The sequence below is a fragment of the Oryzias melastigma genome, linkage group LG9 (genome assembly GCF_002922805.2).
Source record: "Oryzias melastigma strain HK-1 linkage group LG9, ASM292280v2, whole genome shotgun sequence".
Classification (NCBI taxonomy): domain Eukaryota; kingdom Metazoa; phylum Chordata; class Actinopteri; order Beloniformes; family Adrianichthyidae; genus Oryzias; species Oryzias melastigma.
The window spans coordinates 28171581-28187065 of record NC_050520.1 but is presented as its reverse complement, the minus strand read 5'-3'; the positions used below and the strand labels follow the sequence as shown (position 1 = coordinate 28187065).

The following is a 15485-nucleotide window of genomic DNA, read 5'->3' as shown; positions in this document are numbered from 1 at the left end:
TCATAATAAAATGTTATACTTTTTTATTATATAATTATGGTGATGTACCTTTACAATATTGCACGCTAGTATCGCAGATAAAACTGGCATCCATTTTCGTCATGGACATAAAAGTTTAATTTTGTAAGTACAAAAACCTAATTTATGACACAAAACATGCATTTTACAAGAACTCAGTGAAGGAGAGGGCACAGAGCCTTAAGTTTGGAATAAGCAAATAGAGTGGGATGAACTACTCGACATGGGGTAGGCAGGACAAACCACTCCTCCGGGAGCCAGTGGGGAGGGGGGACGGACCTGAGACACAACTGAGATAAAGTAACTGACGATCATGAGACGGACTCTCTACACAACACAACTGAGATCAACTGTAGACAGACCAGTGTAAATTCTGGGTCAGAGGTGAATTTTTGATGAACTCATGCCGCTCTGCAGAAACTATGTTCTAGAAAACGAGAAAGATTTTTTGATTTTAGCTAAAAACGGCATAATCATAATTAAAATACCAGTGGCTTTTACAATAGATCAAAAGATGTTTCAATGTAAAAATCAAATGTTGAAAAGTGAGGTGAGTCTGTTGCATCATTTATAGAAAATCAAGGGTGGACAGGAAGTGTTTGACATTAGGTCCAAACTTTATTCCATACATTTTAAACCATGAATGTTCATTTTCCTTTTTTTCACGCCTAAAACTCTACTTGTTTTGTATACAAGAGTCTAAGAAAAAAACAACTGCACAACACCACAAGGTTGACAGAAAACGTCTTTTTGCCATCCACTTGAAAAGCGTCCTCCTTTTCTGTCCGGAGCGGCTCCAGTTTGTGACTTGGAAGTCTTTTAGTTAATACCGTCATTGTTTCATTGGTACATATGAACATGTTCTACTCCAGTTTGCTCTTTCGCGATCACAACAATGCTTCGTCCAAGTGATTTTTCCATCAGGGTGTTGAGTGCTGCTTTGCATAGATTGCAGATGATCCATTTAGGCCTCGATACAACACCCCCACCCCCCCAATCCGTCTTGTCCGCTGGTTGACCCAACTTGTCTGATACTCAACAGGCAAGTGTTCCCACACATTTCATTTGATTTTAGTTGTTTTTTTTTTCATTTCTTTTCTTTTTTTATAAGAAACTGTTAAAAAGACTAACAAATGTACATTGTAATCTTGCAGCAAAGGATATCAACAGGTTATTTACATCGAATTTTCTTTACAGACTCAACAAAGACCTCATAATATATATTCATCTGCATATCTCAAAGGCAAAAACAAATGAACTAAAGTCGGTAATGTAGCAATGTACATCGTCATCGTTGAGGATTTCCTGGTACCATGAGGTTAAATTACTGACGGCTGAAACCAAAATCAAGTCTTTACGTTATCTTAAGGGATATGTCTCACAATCAACTCGGATAAATATCGTAAAAGGCGAGACTGAAGCACAAAATACATAAAATTCATAGAAATAATATCTATACATGGAACAAAGATGTACAAACTCATTTTCAAGACCTCTTTCTTTTCGGCACAAGGAAGAAAAAAGGTTTTAGATTAATATATTAATAATGATCAAATATTTTTGTCGGTAATAAACATACAGATATCTGTGTTCTTTCTGACCGACATTGTTAGAGTTCACTGAAAATAAAGTGGTGGCGTGTGCTTCAGCAGACGCACACACCTTTGCTTTGTACAATCATACCCTTTCCCTTAGGGAGTTTCACTCTTCTCTAGAGAGGAGCAGTGCATTTGTTTGACAATAAGATTCCAGATAAGTGTGGGGGCTTTTAAGGGCCCCCACTAAGACTCTGTGATTTTCCGACGAGCTACCGGGCCTCTACTTCTTTGGGGTTCCGAGATGGGGAGTAGTCCCGGGGGTCCTGTGTGGTGGGTAAAGGGGTAGTCCTCCTGGGTGAGGCGGGCCTGGTGCTGCCGGCTGGCACAAGGGGTGGAGGAGCACTTAGTGCAGCGGTGGGGGGTGTTCTGTTCAAGGGGCCGTTGTGTCCCGTGGAGGGGCTCAGTCTGGGGTAGGGCATGCCTCCCAGGTGGGGCATGAAGGGGGGCATGTGGGGCAGGTGGCCCTCGATTGGCGACTGGTGCAGCTGGTGGAGGCGGGCTCTGTCCAGCTCCTCCCTCAGGTGAAGGCGCTCCCGTTCCTCGGCCTGCTGCCGCATGCGTTCCTGCTCCCGCCGCACCTCCAGGAGGTGCTCCTGGTGGGAGTAGTCGTGGGCCTCCCGCTCACGGTAAGCCCGCTCCTGTTCGTAGACGCTGGGGAAGCGGTGGCTCTGTTCGGCCCGGAGCTGGAAGTCCATGCGCCGCTGCAGGTCCAGGCTGCGGTAGGCCTCTCGGAGCGGGTCCCAGGGGAAGGCTGTGGGCGGCAGGCGCTCCCGTCCTGCCAGCGGACTCACTCCCATGAAGGGAGCCATGCGGGCTCGGTCTAGCACGTTGAGGCTGCCCATTTGGGGCATGGCGCTCATAGAGAGGGGCAGAGAGTGTGCCATGGGAACGCCGTGCAGGCCCGGCGCTGGGATTTCAGTGCCGCGGGGTGAGGGAAGGGGGTGCTGCTGGGACAGAGGAGGGTGATGGTGATGAGGGTTTCCTGGCTGGCTGACAGGTGCAGGAAGAGCTTGCATCGGGGGATGAGGGGGCGGCTCTGAACTCACCACCATGACCTCCTGCTCCTCCTTCCTCTCTTCTTTAATCTTCATGTCGTTCTTCACTTTTTGGAGCAGCTCTGGAGGCGGGGGCTCTTTCCTCTCATTGTCCTTGAGTGTTGGTGGAAGCCCTCCGGTCATCTTCAGACTCTGCTCACTGATCACCGCCTTGGAGTAAGGAGAGGGGGAGCGCTGGGCGGGTTTGATGGAGTCCTCCGATGCTCTCCTCTCCAGCAGCTCCTTGCTCGGAGAGCGGCTCTCCTTCACCTTCACGTCGGCTTGGGCGGAAGACTCTCGGTGGCGCTCGAATAACTCCTTCTCCGCTTCACGCACCCGGTCTACGCTGCCGCTGTGATGGCGCCCGGAGTCGCTGGAGTTCTGGCTGTTTGAGCGAATCAGGCTGCTGATCTGGTAACTGACTGGCGCCGAGGCGGGGGACGAGCGGTTGGAGTGGCGGTTGCGATCCACAGAATCCCTGTGATGACACAATAGGAAGTCGGTTAGGAGTTCATAGTGAATGATATCAAATTATCAGTTAAGGCTAAGACCACATATCTCAAAATGCCACCGCATGGTAAACTTCAGCAAATTTACTGGTGGTCATGGAGACTTCAAGAAAAAGTTAAAACTATGGTGACTGGACACTTTTTCTCTGAAAGTTGATAGTTAGAGGCCAATTTCATACACAGCTCGTCACATACAGACTTCTGCGTCACTTTTTGACATTTTGGGTGTCCCCAACTTGTTGTTGGCTGTTTGTAAAATCAAGAGTCCATAACTCTTGGGGCGCTGTACCGGATGCGATACCAATTGGGGTACCAGATGCACACTGGTCCTCGGGACATGCCAGAACTGGAACCCTAACCCAGTACTGGTTTGCGTTCAGTTTGCGCCCGATACTGCGTCTAGTACAGGTTTGATTCCAGTACCGCATCTGGCCTGGGGTCGGGGTAGGGTACTGGTACTGGGTTTGGGTACTGGTGCCGAGTTTGGGTACTGGTGTGCTACTCGTATGCAGATGCCTCTCTATTTTATCAACCCTCCTTGGTTTTGTCTGATGTTTTTCACTTTACAGAACTCAACACTTAGTATGTTTGAATTTCCACCCTAATCCCTAACTACTAAAGAACTATGTAGTGTGGAATTATATAATGTCCTGGATTTTAAAAGCAATTCGGACACGATACTCACTACTTTTCTTTATTTTTCTAAACACTGGTTATGATGTCACTAATTTCATGGAGTGAAAATCTGATCAATACAAATATTTCATGACGTCAATTTATGACTCCACTGTGTTCTGAGGATGAAAATAATAAAAGCTTATGAAATAATTACATGTAAACACTTGTTTCCCAAAAATATAGACCACAATGCATTGTGGTCTATATTTGCTAATGTAATGAGCATCGCAAAGACTTCTGGGAAATTTCTGGGGCACTCGATTTAGGAATTAGTAAGTTCAAACAGAAAATGGTGAACTCGCTATATAATGAATAGGGAAGGAATTCAGACATACTGCAAGTTTTATTTTAGCTATGAGAAATGGTTCTAATGATTAAATTAGCTTATTAAAGATCAGTCCTTTTTAAATATATTTTCATAGCATTCTCAATGGCCTTTGAACTATTATTTTTGCCGTTTTTAGTCCAAATCAAGACAACAATGTAGTTTTTAGGATCAAGTTTCTGCAAAGACACTTTAAGAAATTCGCCTACGGATTGTGGGTGGTACTGTTGATGTAGAGCAAGCCCACCCCCACTTCCCTTCACCGATCTGTTTTCATGTTCTTTCTCGTTAGCTTACAGCCCCTCAACTCACAACCCCAACCTAACAGCAGCAAAAATGGCGAGCAATATGGAAGCTATCCAGCTGTACAGTTTTGAGCCAGCTGTCAACTCGGACGTGGAAAATAAAGACGTACATGGATCTATTTGTATCTAAGTGGATCCATCAGAATAGAGCGGATCAGGGAGCTTGTGGCCCAAAAATACAATTTTCATCCGAGTAGATCTTTAACCAAGAATGAAAACTAACATATTTCAATCAAAAACATATTTAACTTTTTTTGTATCTCAGCCCACCTGTCCTTGTCTTTCTCTTCTTTCCCGATGGACGAGTCTCTTTTCTCCCGTTCCCTTTCCCGCTCTCGGTCCCTCTCCCGCTCTCTCTCATGGCTGTTGGCTGAACTGCTCCTCTCGGAGTCCGCGGATTTGGGCCACTGCGGCGGGGTGGGGAAAGACGGCGGTGTTCGCCGGAGCCTGTTCCAGGTGTCGTGGTGGGGGCTGCTGAACGTGGGGAGTCCTCCTGGTCCGTCCTTGGAGCCAAACACACTGTTGGACCCTGCGACAAAAGGAGCGGACAAGCGCAGGCCGACTGTAAGTTAATTGGACACAATGCCCTCTTGAGTACATGAATGATGAGAAAGGCTCGACAATAAAAGCTGCTTCTGTCTTTGTCTCTGGAGGTTCTTTCACTGAAGCTGCTTGAAGGAGTAAGAGGTTATTGGTGCCCCCCCTCCCACGCCGCCACAGAAAAAAAACACTAAAGGACTTTTCCCCACCTCTTTTCTGCACCGGATAAACAGGGCAGGCTCATTTACCCTCTGGAGCCGGGAGCTGTGAAAAGCTAAGGGGGACCTTAGCATTCCACAGCATGTCAATTCAAATCACATCCATTTTCACAACAGGGGGACTGATTTGGCACACAAAATAGGAGGGCTGACGACAAAAAAAAAAAAAAAAAAAAACGAGAGTGAAGCGCAGAGAGAAGAATGCAGAGGGAGGAGAGGAGACCCTCCGTGGTGATGCAGAATGGGGTTGTCAAATAATTAATAGATGAATTGCCACCAAACAGCAGACCTAAGAGCGCCTGTTGGCAGCAGCGCCGCCAGATTAAAGCAAGACTGTTGGAGACATCACTGGTGGATGAAGTGGAGGCTGGGAGGAGGTTTGCCAAGCTGCGATGCTTTGTTGGACCTCCCCGGACTAGAGCTGTTTAAACACAGAAACTAGAGCTAAGCGTTTTTTTTTTTTTTTTTTCCACCCCTTCTGGCTCTCCCTGTGGTCTAACCCTCTTCTGCTCTATTCTGTTACTGGCCATACAGGCCTGATTGAAGGGGGGGAGGCAGTAGAGGAGGAGCCAGCGCTTACCAAGCGAGGGGTTGCCTAATCCTCCGAAGGCACTGCTTGAAAGGTTGCCGAGGCCGCCAAAGGAACTGGAGCGACTGAAAGGATCTGCAAAATGCCAAACAGGGATTAGCAAAATTGAGGAAGGGGAGGAGGGGTGCTGGTCAGAGCCCCGACACCAGCCCGTTACACTCAGCTTTTCTCTTACAAGCGAGCTTTTCACTTTATTTTATTCTATTTTTTGTCAGCGCTGCCACTTTAGCTCTATTAGGCCTGGTTCACACCGGACGCGGAAAGGCTGCAAAGCGGTGTGTGGGGTAACCTCCAGTTCATACCAGACATGAATTTTTCAGCAACGGTCGACAGGCAGAACCACACCCCCACGCTCCGTAGTTGGCCCACTACATTGATCAATGTGTGTCTGTTTGTTTTTTGTGTGTTATTTTCATCTGTTTAGATACAAAATTTGTCAATTCCTGTATTTTATTCTGTAAACTTGGTTATATTTTGAAAATTGACCAGATTTTCTCATGTGTCTTGATGCAGGTTACTTATGGCTCGAGCAAAAAAAAAAAAAAAAGACTGCGGCACTTCGCATCTGGGATGAACTTCACCACACTTTAACCAGAGCGCCAAATGGAAGCGGCCTCTCCGTTCTGTTACGCGCTGCTTTGCAGCACTTCCGTGTGCGGTGTGAACCAGGTGTTTCGCCACGTTCAAACTGGGTCTGTGATGCGCGTTCAAGAACCCTTCTTGAACTTACTTTTAGCATATGCTGTTCACACTGGACTATCACTACTTGATACTAGTACATCTCACTACAGTTGGAAGAAGCTTGGTGTGTAATTTCGAAACGGTTCAAATCTCGCAAATCTTGCTTCTGACTTTTTCTTTCACAGCTCTATTTCGATATATGAAAGACTCGGTGTTATAGAATTCCACAGACCACAATTATTCATTTCTCTTCTATGATCAATTTTCAAACTGTTGGGACTTTTGCAAATTAAAAAGGACGCTATCCATAATTCACTACCAAATCAGGGTCCTGATTGGTCAAAGTTCGACTTGGTTTAACGTTCAATGCGCATTCAGGGGGCGTGTACTTTTTATGTAAAAATCTAAAAGACTTAAAAAGCGATGCTTGAATTTTAAACACAGACACCCAAAATAGGTTTTTAGACTACAGTCGCATATTCCAAAATACCACCCTTGTGGCGACCTAAATTCAAGTTTATTTGGTAAGTGTGGTGACCGTGCGGTGGCATTGGTAATCATTTATACATGGCACACAGTGGCTGTAAAGCTTTTAACCCATAAAGATCCAGATCAATTTTTCCTTAAAAATAAAATTAGGTGAAAAAGGAGAGGTCACGCGGTGGTAGTCCAGTGACAGGCGGGGATGATGCCATTACAAAATTGGGTGACAGCTAAGTGGCCACAGGGCGGCTCGCCAGCCGGCAGCAGTCCGTCCATATCAAGTGCCACCAGCTACCAGCTAGCCTAGAGATTTACAAAAAGTGGGCCATTCTGCACGCCTGACGGCCACCTGACTGTCATCGTCTGCATTTATGACCAGGCAGACGATTTTCAAAAAAATTGAGTGGCGGCTGAAGATTCTGCCGACGCCTCCCCATCGCACGGAGACACCTGTACCCGGGACTGTAGCATGACATAAATTTTTCATTGAACGTGCGTTTCCCAGCACGGTGTGAACGGAGTATTCCTGGCGCCTGAATGCTGCCAGTAAGTGAAGTTGGAGGCTTCTGACCCTGCTGTGGCAAACGGAACAAAGCTTCCTGATGGGGAATCGGAGCAAAGCTGAAGATGGACTAGTGCAAAGCAGGGGGGGATTTGTGAGCCGTTCAAATTGGGCTGGCTGAACCAGAAACCCAATCCCTCCACTGCTGGAAACCGCAGCCTCCAAATTTACGGGAATACAATGAAAGTCTATAAACAATTCTCATCAGCTCATTCTCTCTCTCTTTTTGAATTAATATTCCATTAGGAAATGCATAACTCATTAAAAGATTAGGGTAAGAGGATTTTTTTAAAGCTCCAGGCTTCCTAATATGTTTTTGAAAAGACAATATTTAAGAAACATTCTGAAATCTCTGGATTGGAACAATTTTGGTTAAATCTTCTTTCTGTGTCGACATTTTTCAGCATAAAATTATTGGACTTCAATTTAACGACTCAAAAAAGCAGAAATAATCTGTTATCGTAAGAAGACAGCACCAAATGTATGATATTAACATTATTTATGAAGCTGCACCACAAACCACAAGCCAAGACAAACCAGCAATGACATGTAGGTCTGGAAGCTACATCTCATTTAATAAGCAAAGACAGAGTTATTTAAGGTTTTTCTGTGACTCATTCAGACTGACTGTAGAACGGCTACACGCCATTACCCAGAACCCCCCAGTTTGCTCTGAAAGAGCTGCGGCGGGCTTCGGCCAACTGGATTCTGCATTAACCTTGAAATGAACCCGAGTTCAAAACAATTTAGACGCAAAATTGGAATTACACCCCCCATCGGCTTGAAAACTGTTTGAAAAATGATTGACACAAGGGCGCAAAAAGGAAAAGGAAAAAAAGCTAAGAGAGGAATGTGAAGAGAGAAAGAGAGAAAATTCTGATTGAAAATTGGAAATGTGGGGTTACTTACACTTACCTGCCAAATGGCTAGGAGGCAGGAAGCTGCTGGGATGGGGGGCGGGGCCATATGGGGAGGGGGCCGGATGTCCAGAGCCTGTAAGGATAAATAACAGAGGTTATTGCCTCTCTAAGCCCTTAGTCTGTGGACAAACCTATATGGAGTGCGCAGATGGAAAACTCAGTCATAGACTGCTTGATGAGTCCATAGAGCAAGCATACTAATGCACATTTTTTCCTATGGGCATGCTGCTAGCCACAGGTTGTATGTGCAACACATAAAGGTAAGTATGGGTGAAGCAGTTAGTGCTGTTCAAGTGATATGTACGCGCTCTTATCACCTGCCAAGCTAGGTTCCCGTTGCCCTCGGCAACACATGTTCAAGCCGACACTTCCAATGACAACTCTATGCAAACATTCTGCGTTTAAATCTACAAACATACGTTTCCACGACCAATATCAAGCTCTAAGTCAGGTACGGGCAAACATTTTGACTTATGGGCCACAAAGGGTTCTAAAACTTGACAGATAGACATGATCAGATGCTGTAAGTATTTTAACCTCATATGAGAAACATGGAATCTGGACAAAAACAGGCTTTTTCTAATTTAAAAACTGTCTTTTTTGTCCCTTTTTTAGTTTAAATTGCACCAATTGATTGATGTCTTTCAGGGAAAAGCCTACACTTAGATAAATGCTCTGAAAATCTGAAAAAGGACTGACTATAAAAACAGAGATTAATGTGAAAAGAACAATAAATCTTCCAACACAACATGAACGCAAAAAAACTTTCTGCACCTGAACACAACTCAGTTAATTAGTGGTGCAGCATCTAAGGGGAGACGCCAAAATTATAGGGAAATATGAGACATGAATGTGTATTATTAAAAAAATTAAATGGTATAACGGGGCGGGGTTTGCCCACCTCTACTCTAAGTACAAAACGACATTCATCGGGGCTCACCTCAAGGGGACTACAAGACACACCTGCGCTCCCTTTAAGATGCTGTCTACAACCCTCAATAGGCCCGGACAACCCAAAAACATGCAGCATCCCATGTGACTAAAGCTTAAGATAATGCAAAACCAATTCCGTCTCATAAATGTGACCATGTGGAAGCCAAACTGATTAGGACACGTCACGAAAATGCTTTCCCCTTCCCTTCCTGCCATCGTTGCAGCCATGTTACACATCTGCTTGAATCTATTGCAGCTCAGAGATTATTTATTGAATGCGCAACTAACTGGCCTCTTTAACAAAACAGGGCTACCAGCACCCGTATCACATAAATTTTTAATAAAAGAGCCAATTACTGAGGTGCCTCTGACAAACCACTGCATAATTACCAGTCAAAGGCCGCTTTCCTCTCTGCTGCCCTCCAACACAGTGGAGATCAGTCAATTACCTAACCGAGCGTCATGCATATTCACAGACAAAAACATTTGCTGCAAAAGCTCTGTAATTAAGCAAACATTTTATGAAAGGAAAGAAAAAAACTGCCCATGGTTTGCTTATGTTTGTATTTATCAGAACTTCTTTAATTGAGGGAAATTTTGGAATCGGCAAACTGCTTTTTTGAAATGCGTGTCCCAACTGACCTGTTGAAGAGAAGAGGGGCCGCGCCAGGTCGTGAGGGTACGGGAACCCCGGGAAGACTCCAGGTGCTGGGGGTCGACTGAACAGATCCAGCTTCCCGTTCATGTCTAGCTTGTGGGGGTCGGGTTGCATTTGCTGCAGGAAAGAGAGGCAGACACAGACAGATGAGAACGTGTTTGTCAGACAGTGGCGCTTCAGCAACAGAGTGGGATTTGTCATCAGCCACACTGAGGCAGAGATCAGTAAAAAGGGACAGAGACGTCAACAATGGCTCTGTGCCTCCCATTCTGGCCAGCTGTGTCATAACAAATATATGTAAGCTGATTAGGAACACTAAATCCTTGGTTATGGGGGTTCAGCGCCCAACAGGGATTGACAGCGCCAAGCCATCAGCATTAGCAGGAATCTCCATGGCAAGGACACACCAACCTCTGTCAGACTGTGTCTGCACATGCAGTTTTGGATTAATGTGCTGCTGAGTCCTAAACTGTATGCTTGACGATAGAAGAAAATGAATCTAATTTTGAGGACAGTGTTCCCTCGCTATATCGTGGTTCACTTTTTGAGATATTGAAGGTTCTTTGTCGGTGTGGCTGCGTGTAGGACCGGCCTAGGTTAGCCTCCCAGGGGTGGAATAAAAGATAGAATATAGAAGATGCTTTATTAATCTCTGAAAAGAGGAATTCCATGTGTCAATCCCATGTGTCAATGAGCTTAATCCAGCATGGGTCTTTAGCCACCATACTGGCTATCTATGAGACTGGGTCTCCCTGTGCTGGTCCCTAGCCCGGGTAAAATACAGGGTTGTGTCAGGAAGGGTGTCCGGCGAAAATCTCTCAGCCAAACTACCTGTGGGGATCAGTGAAAGCTGATATGTTGTGGCGACCCCTGATGTGCCGAAAGGTGAAGTGTGTTCTGCATCCAAATAGGCTGTAGACGTGTCTTCAATACAGAATGGATTCAGTTGGCTAAAGCTATATACATACATTTTTCACTGGAATCAGATCTTTCTTTTCATTCTATAATACTGGAATTAATTTTCTTTTAAAGTTTGAACTTTTAAGTTTAAACAGGTGAGAAAAGTGTGAAAAAGTTAATGTCTGTTTAAGAAAAGTATGTAGTGAGGGGTTGTACAGACGACAAACTTTTCATGAGGACTGTCACTCTGTCTCTGTGTCTTAAAAAAGTGTGTCCTTATTCCTTCATCACATAAGTGTGAGAGAGCATCTCTATTCCATCCATAATAAACACTTGCTCTGGATGATAATTATCCTCCATGGTTATCCGGATATTTTCGAGTCACTTCTGAGTCAGCTGATGCCATTTCTCCATGCAGGCTCGCTGTGAGTGTGTGCGCGCATGTGTGTGTAGCAGACGGGGTGGCATGCTCTTCAACTGCCCTCCTGGTAAATTCCCGCAGCACCTTTAGAAAAGTTTCATACAAGCTTCTTGAGTTGACAGAGTTTTTGTGATGAACCGGAGGAGTCGCATGACTGAAAAAAATCTGCGAATACGCGAAACTGTGAATAAGCGGGGGAACACTTACAGCTAAATTAAAAAAACAAACACACTATTTTTTTTCACAATCTGCTTTGGTCTGTTGAAACCAGAAGCAGGATTGTGGGTAAAACAGGAAGTTTGGTTTAACAAGACAGCAAGATTCTTGCAAACTCTTATCAAATCCATCTCACGCACCTTTATTTTCTGCTGGTGGTGGTAGATCTGCCATGCGATCTGGACATGTACTGCACACCACTTGCCAGGTTTCTATAAATTTATAAAGAAACTGGGGTTAACCTGCTGGCTTGGTATAGGGGAGCTAAAAAAAAGGGATTCTGGCATGACAAGTTTCTGGCCAGACTACAAAGCGCGAACATATTTACCCAGGCAATGGGTTAAGTGTGTCTACAACCGAGTTCGTCTAATTCAAGCCTGACGGCTCACTTTAAGTGCAGCCAAAAACGTGCAATCGCTTGATTATGAGTTGTTAGAGAATTTGAGGTTTTAGACTTTGTGGCCTGGCCAGAGAGACAAAGCTCTTGCGCAAAAATAGATAAATCGTCTGCTTACCCGAACAGATGTCCTGAACGGATCACTTATCTGTATGGACAAACAGATAAACGTGAGCCTCAACAACAAATAAGTCAAAAGAACATATTTTTAAGTTTGATAGAAGACAAAACAAACAAAAAAACGGCTGTTGGGCTGATGCTTACCCGTGGATCTTTCTGGAGCAGTGTGTGGGGAACGGCTCCAGGACGCGCTGCCACGTCAATGGGATTAGAGGCCTGACAAAGAAAAAAAAAGACACATGGTGAGCAGCCAGATCTAAAGTGAAAACATGCACATGACACATGGAAAGAATATGTCATGTGCATTCAAGTTACTGACCATAACACATAAAAAAGTGTTTTCATGAGTTCAGCATGTCCACCTAACTGGCTGAATTAGTCAGGCAGCTGTAAGGTACGTTGTGCCTTGAATATAATGTCCAAACTAATATCTTCGAACAACTTCTGCAGCAGTTGCCCAGAATCTTGTCCAGGTTCTTGTAAAAAATATTTTCTAGATGCTCCAGCCACAGTTTGAGCCAGAGCAGTGCTCAGCGACATAATAGCACACTTATCCATAGCTGCTGCTGTACTATACAGCGGATGTAAATAAGAGTGAAAACCCCCGAGCTTGATTCAGGGAATGCTTAGCAGGGGCTTTGGATGCATATAAGTGTTCCTTGAACCATCTGGAGGGACCTTCAACAAAAGGGACCTTCGGCAACCGAGTCCACTGGGAATTGGGCCAGCGGATTTAGGGCAGCTTTGATTGGTGGCTTACTCCAGGTCACAGCCTCTGAGCATCTGCCAGGCAGACTCACACCCTCCCACCCCTTCACATCCGCAGGGTTTTCTCTCCTAAATGCTCAATTTCTTTAAAAAAAAAGGGGAAAAGCGATGTTCGTTGCAGCAAGTACCTCAGATTAAGGTTCACACCCACTTGGTGCAATCTTTATTTCCTGGGAGTTTTGTTTTACTCTTTAAAGACCCACTCTGATCATCTTTTGATATATTTTCAAGGCATTTCTTGTGGTGTTTTAATAAAGATCGTGATGTTTTTAGCCAAAATTAAATAACCTGTGTCGTTTTTTTAGAGAATAGTTTATACAGAGTGGAAGCAGTTGATCAGAAATTTGCCTATGAGTTGTGGGCGAGTCGCTCTCCCACTAGCTCACAGCCCCTCATAACCCTACCCTGACATTACTGGTGCAACAAAAATGGCAAGCGATATCAGAGCTATCCAGCCGTACAGTCCTGAGCCAGATCCCAGCTCGGACCAGGAAAACAAAGACATACATGGATGTAATCATCTACAAGTGGATGCATCAGATTGGAGCATAACTGGGAGTTTGTGGCACGCTCAATGTATTTTTTACATCACAAATAAGCTCTTTTTCAACCTGTATTTTTTAGTCTGCTCCTGAATACTCATACTATACAAATATTGAGCTTAATTTTCTTTGTACTGTATTTTCTAAGAGGTATAATTAAAAGCCTTAATTTTATTTTTCTAAATGACAGTCCGCCTTGGAATACGCAGTGCCTCATAAAGGCTGTGGTTATTAATGCTAAGACAATTATTAGAGGTACACAATGAAACGGTCAGTCTGAACTTTTAGGATTTGCAAAAAGTTTGGGTGTTATTGTAAATATCCTAACACTGCTGAGGTGTAGCCGTGTTGGACTGTTTTGACTTAGAATAGTCAAAATAACACATGTTATAGCGGTGAGAGTCTATTTTATTACATGTTAAAAAAAAGTTGGGACTTACAGATATTGTGACTATGCTAGCGGAGCTAACATGTAGGGTGTCAGACTGATTTTTTTAACGTGTTAATAACAAGGTTGGGAGTTACAGGTCTTGTTAATATGCTAACGCAGCTAGCATGGAGCTGTGAAGGACTATTTTTTTCTACGTGTTAATAACAAAGTTGAAAGTTACAAATATTTTGGATACGCTAATGTAGCTGTGTCATACTGTATTTTTTTTTTATAACTTAATAACAAGGTCAGGTGTTACAGATATTGTGAGTATGCTAACACAGCTAGCGAAACAGTGCCGGGCTGTTTTTTTAGCATGTTGATAAAAAAGTTGGGAGTTACAAGTCTTGTTAATAGGTTAAGGCAGCTAGCATATACCTGTGTTGGACAGTTTTTTATGTGTTAATAACAATGTTGTGAGTTAGCATAGTCAAAGTAGTGTTTGTTTCAGTCCGTTTTTTATGTGTTGATAACATGGTTGGGAGTTACAGGTATTGTATATATGCTAACATAGCTAACATGTAGCATGTTACAAACAAGTTCTAGAATTACTGTAAACGTGGTTAATAAAGTCTGACTGACAGACTTATCTTTGATTCTTTTGTCTCGCCTAATGTGTCTTACAGTGCGGTGCGTCTTATAAACCAGTGCGCCTAATAGTGGGGAAAATATGGTATATTCCCTCCATCGTCAGACAAATGCAACAAAAAACACAATTTTCATTTGAGTGGGTCTTTAAAACTGAAACTTGAATAAGAAATCCCTTCAAAAAGTCGATTTTTTGCACAATTTCATTGTAAATGTCCTTTAGGCTTTTCTTTGAGCCACTTTCTGTAGCAGTCCTCCTACTTGCAGCTCGTGGGTTGAAAGGGGTGGGATGTGGGTCTGACCTTGGGCTGGAAGGCTCCTTGCAGCGAGCTGAAGGGTCCTGAGTGTGGGAGCAGCGGAGGCATGCCTGGCATGGTTGGGGGGTAGGAGGGGAAGAACTACAGAGAAAAAAAAAAAAAGGAGGGATGGAAAACACAGAAAAGACACAAGAAGCAAGTCAAACAGCGATATGTGCAGGACGCAAGCATGTGCAGAACACAAAGTCAAGGCCACAGTCAACAAGCCAATACTCAAAATCCAAAATATTAATATTGCAGAGACAATAGAAACTCACGTTTGAATGTCTGATGAATGGATTGTCCAGTTTTGGGGTGTATTTGTCAAACTGGAGAAGAAAAGAGGGAAAAAAAAAGAATTATGGGTTAGAACAAACTTCCACATAAAAGAGCTTTTAAAAAAGATTAGTAACACATGATCAACATCTGCAGCTGCTTATGAGTGGGATAAGCAACTAGCTTGAACTGGTCATGGCTTTCATTAAACAGCATGGTTGCATAGACGGTGAAACACCAACACCTCTCTGCCAGAATCAAGACTGCCTGCATGATTTTCCAATTAAGTGCACAGACGCTGGGCGTGGAGGCCCACTTTAGGAATCGGATCATTCAAAAAACAGACTAGTTGTTTCTATTCACAAGGAACTTGACCCTAATTGGTTTTGACTTTTTTCCTTCTACTTTTCTGCAGTTCTTTCTTTTAAACGACAGGATCCACTGAGGGAATCCACAGTTTTTTTTTTTTTTTTTTTTTAG

General features: G+C 43.9%; 1 protein-coding gene across 13 annotated transcripts in view; it reads right to left on the bottom strand.

Moving 5' to 3' along the window:
* Nucleotides 1–614: 614 nt before the first annotated feature.
* Nucleotides 615–15485, bottom strand: part of fbrsl1 (fibrosin-like 1) — a 407550-nt gene continuing 392679 nt past the window's right edge. For 6 of the 13 annotated variants that reach the window (XM_024274767.2, XM_024274770.2, XM_036213670.1 and 3 more), the window contains 10 exons: nt 15008–15058; nt 14736–14831; nt 12250–12321; nt 12104–12133; nt 11729–11800; nt 10036–10168; nt 8450–8533; nt 5806–5889; nt 4738–4996; nt 615–3128 (listed from right to left, as the gene is read on the bottom strand). In XM_024274767.2, coding sequence (XP_024130535.1) covers nt 1826–3128; nt 4738–4996; nt 5806–5889; nt 8450–8533; nt 10036–10168; nt 11729–11800; nt 12104–12133; nt 12250–12321; nt 14736–14831; nt 15008–15058 — 2184 coding nt within the window. In that variant the 3' untranslated portion in view covers nt 615–1825. The remainder of the gene's footprint in view (nt 3129–4737; nt 4997–5805; nt 5890–8449; nt 8534–10035; nt 10169–11728; nt 11801–12103; nt 12134–12249; nt 12322–14735; nt 14832–15007; nt 15059–15485) is intronic. The other 7 variants (XM_036213672.1, XM_036213674.1, XM_024274769.2 and 4 more) reach the window with 6 other exon arrangements.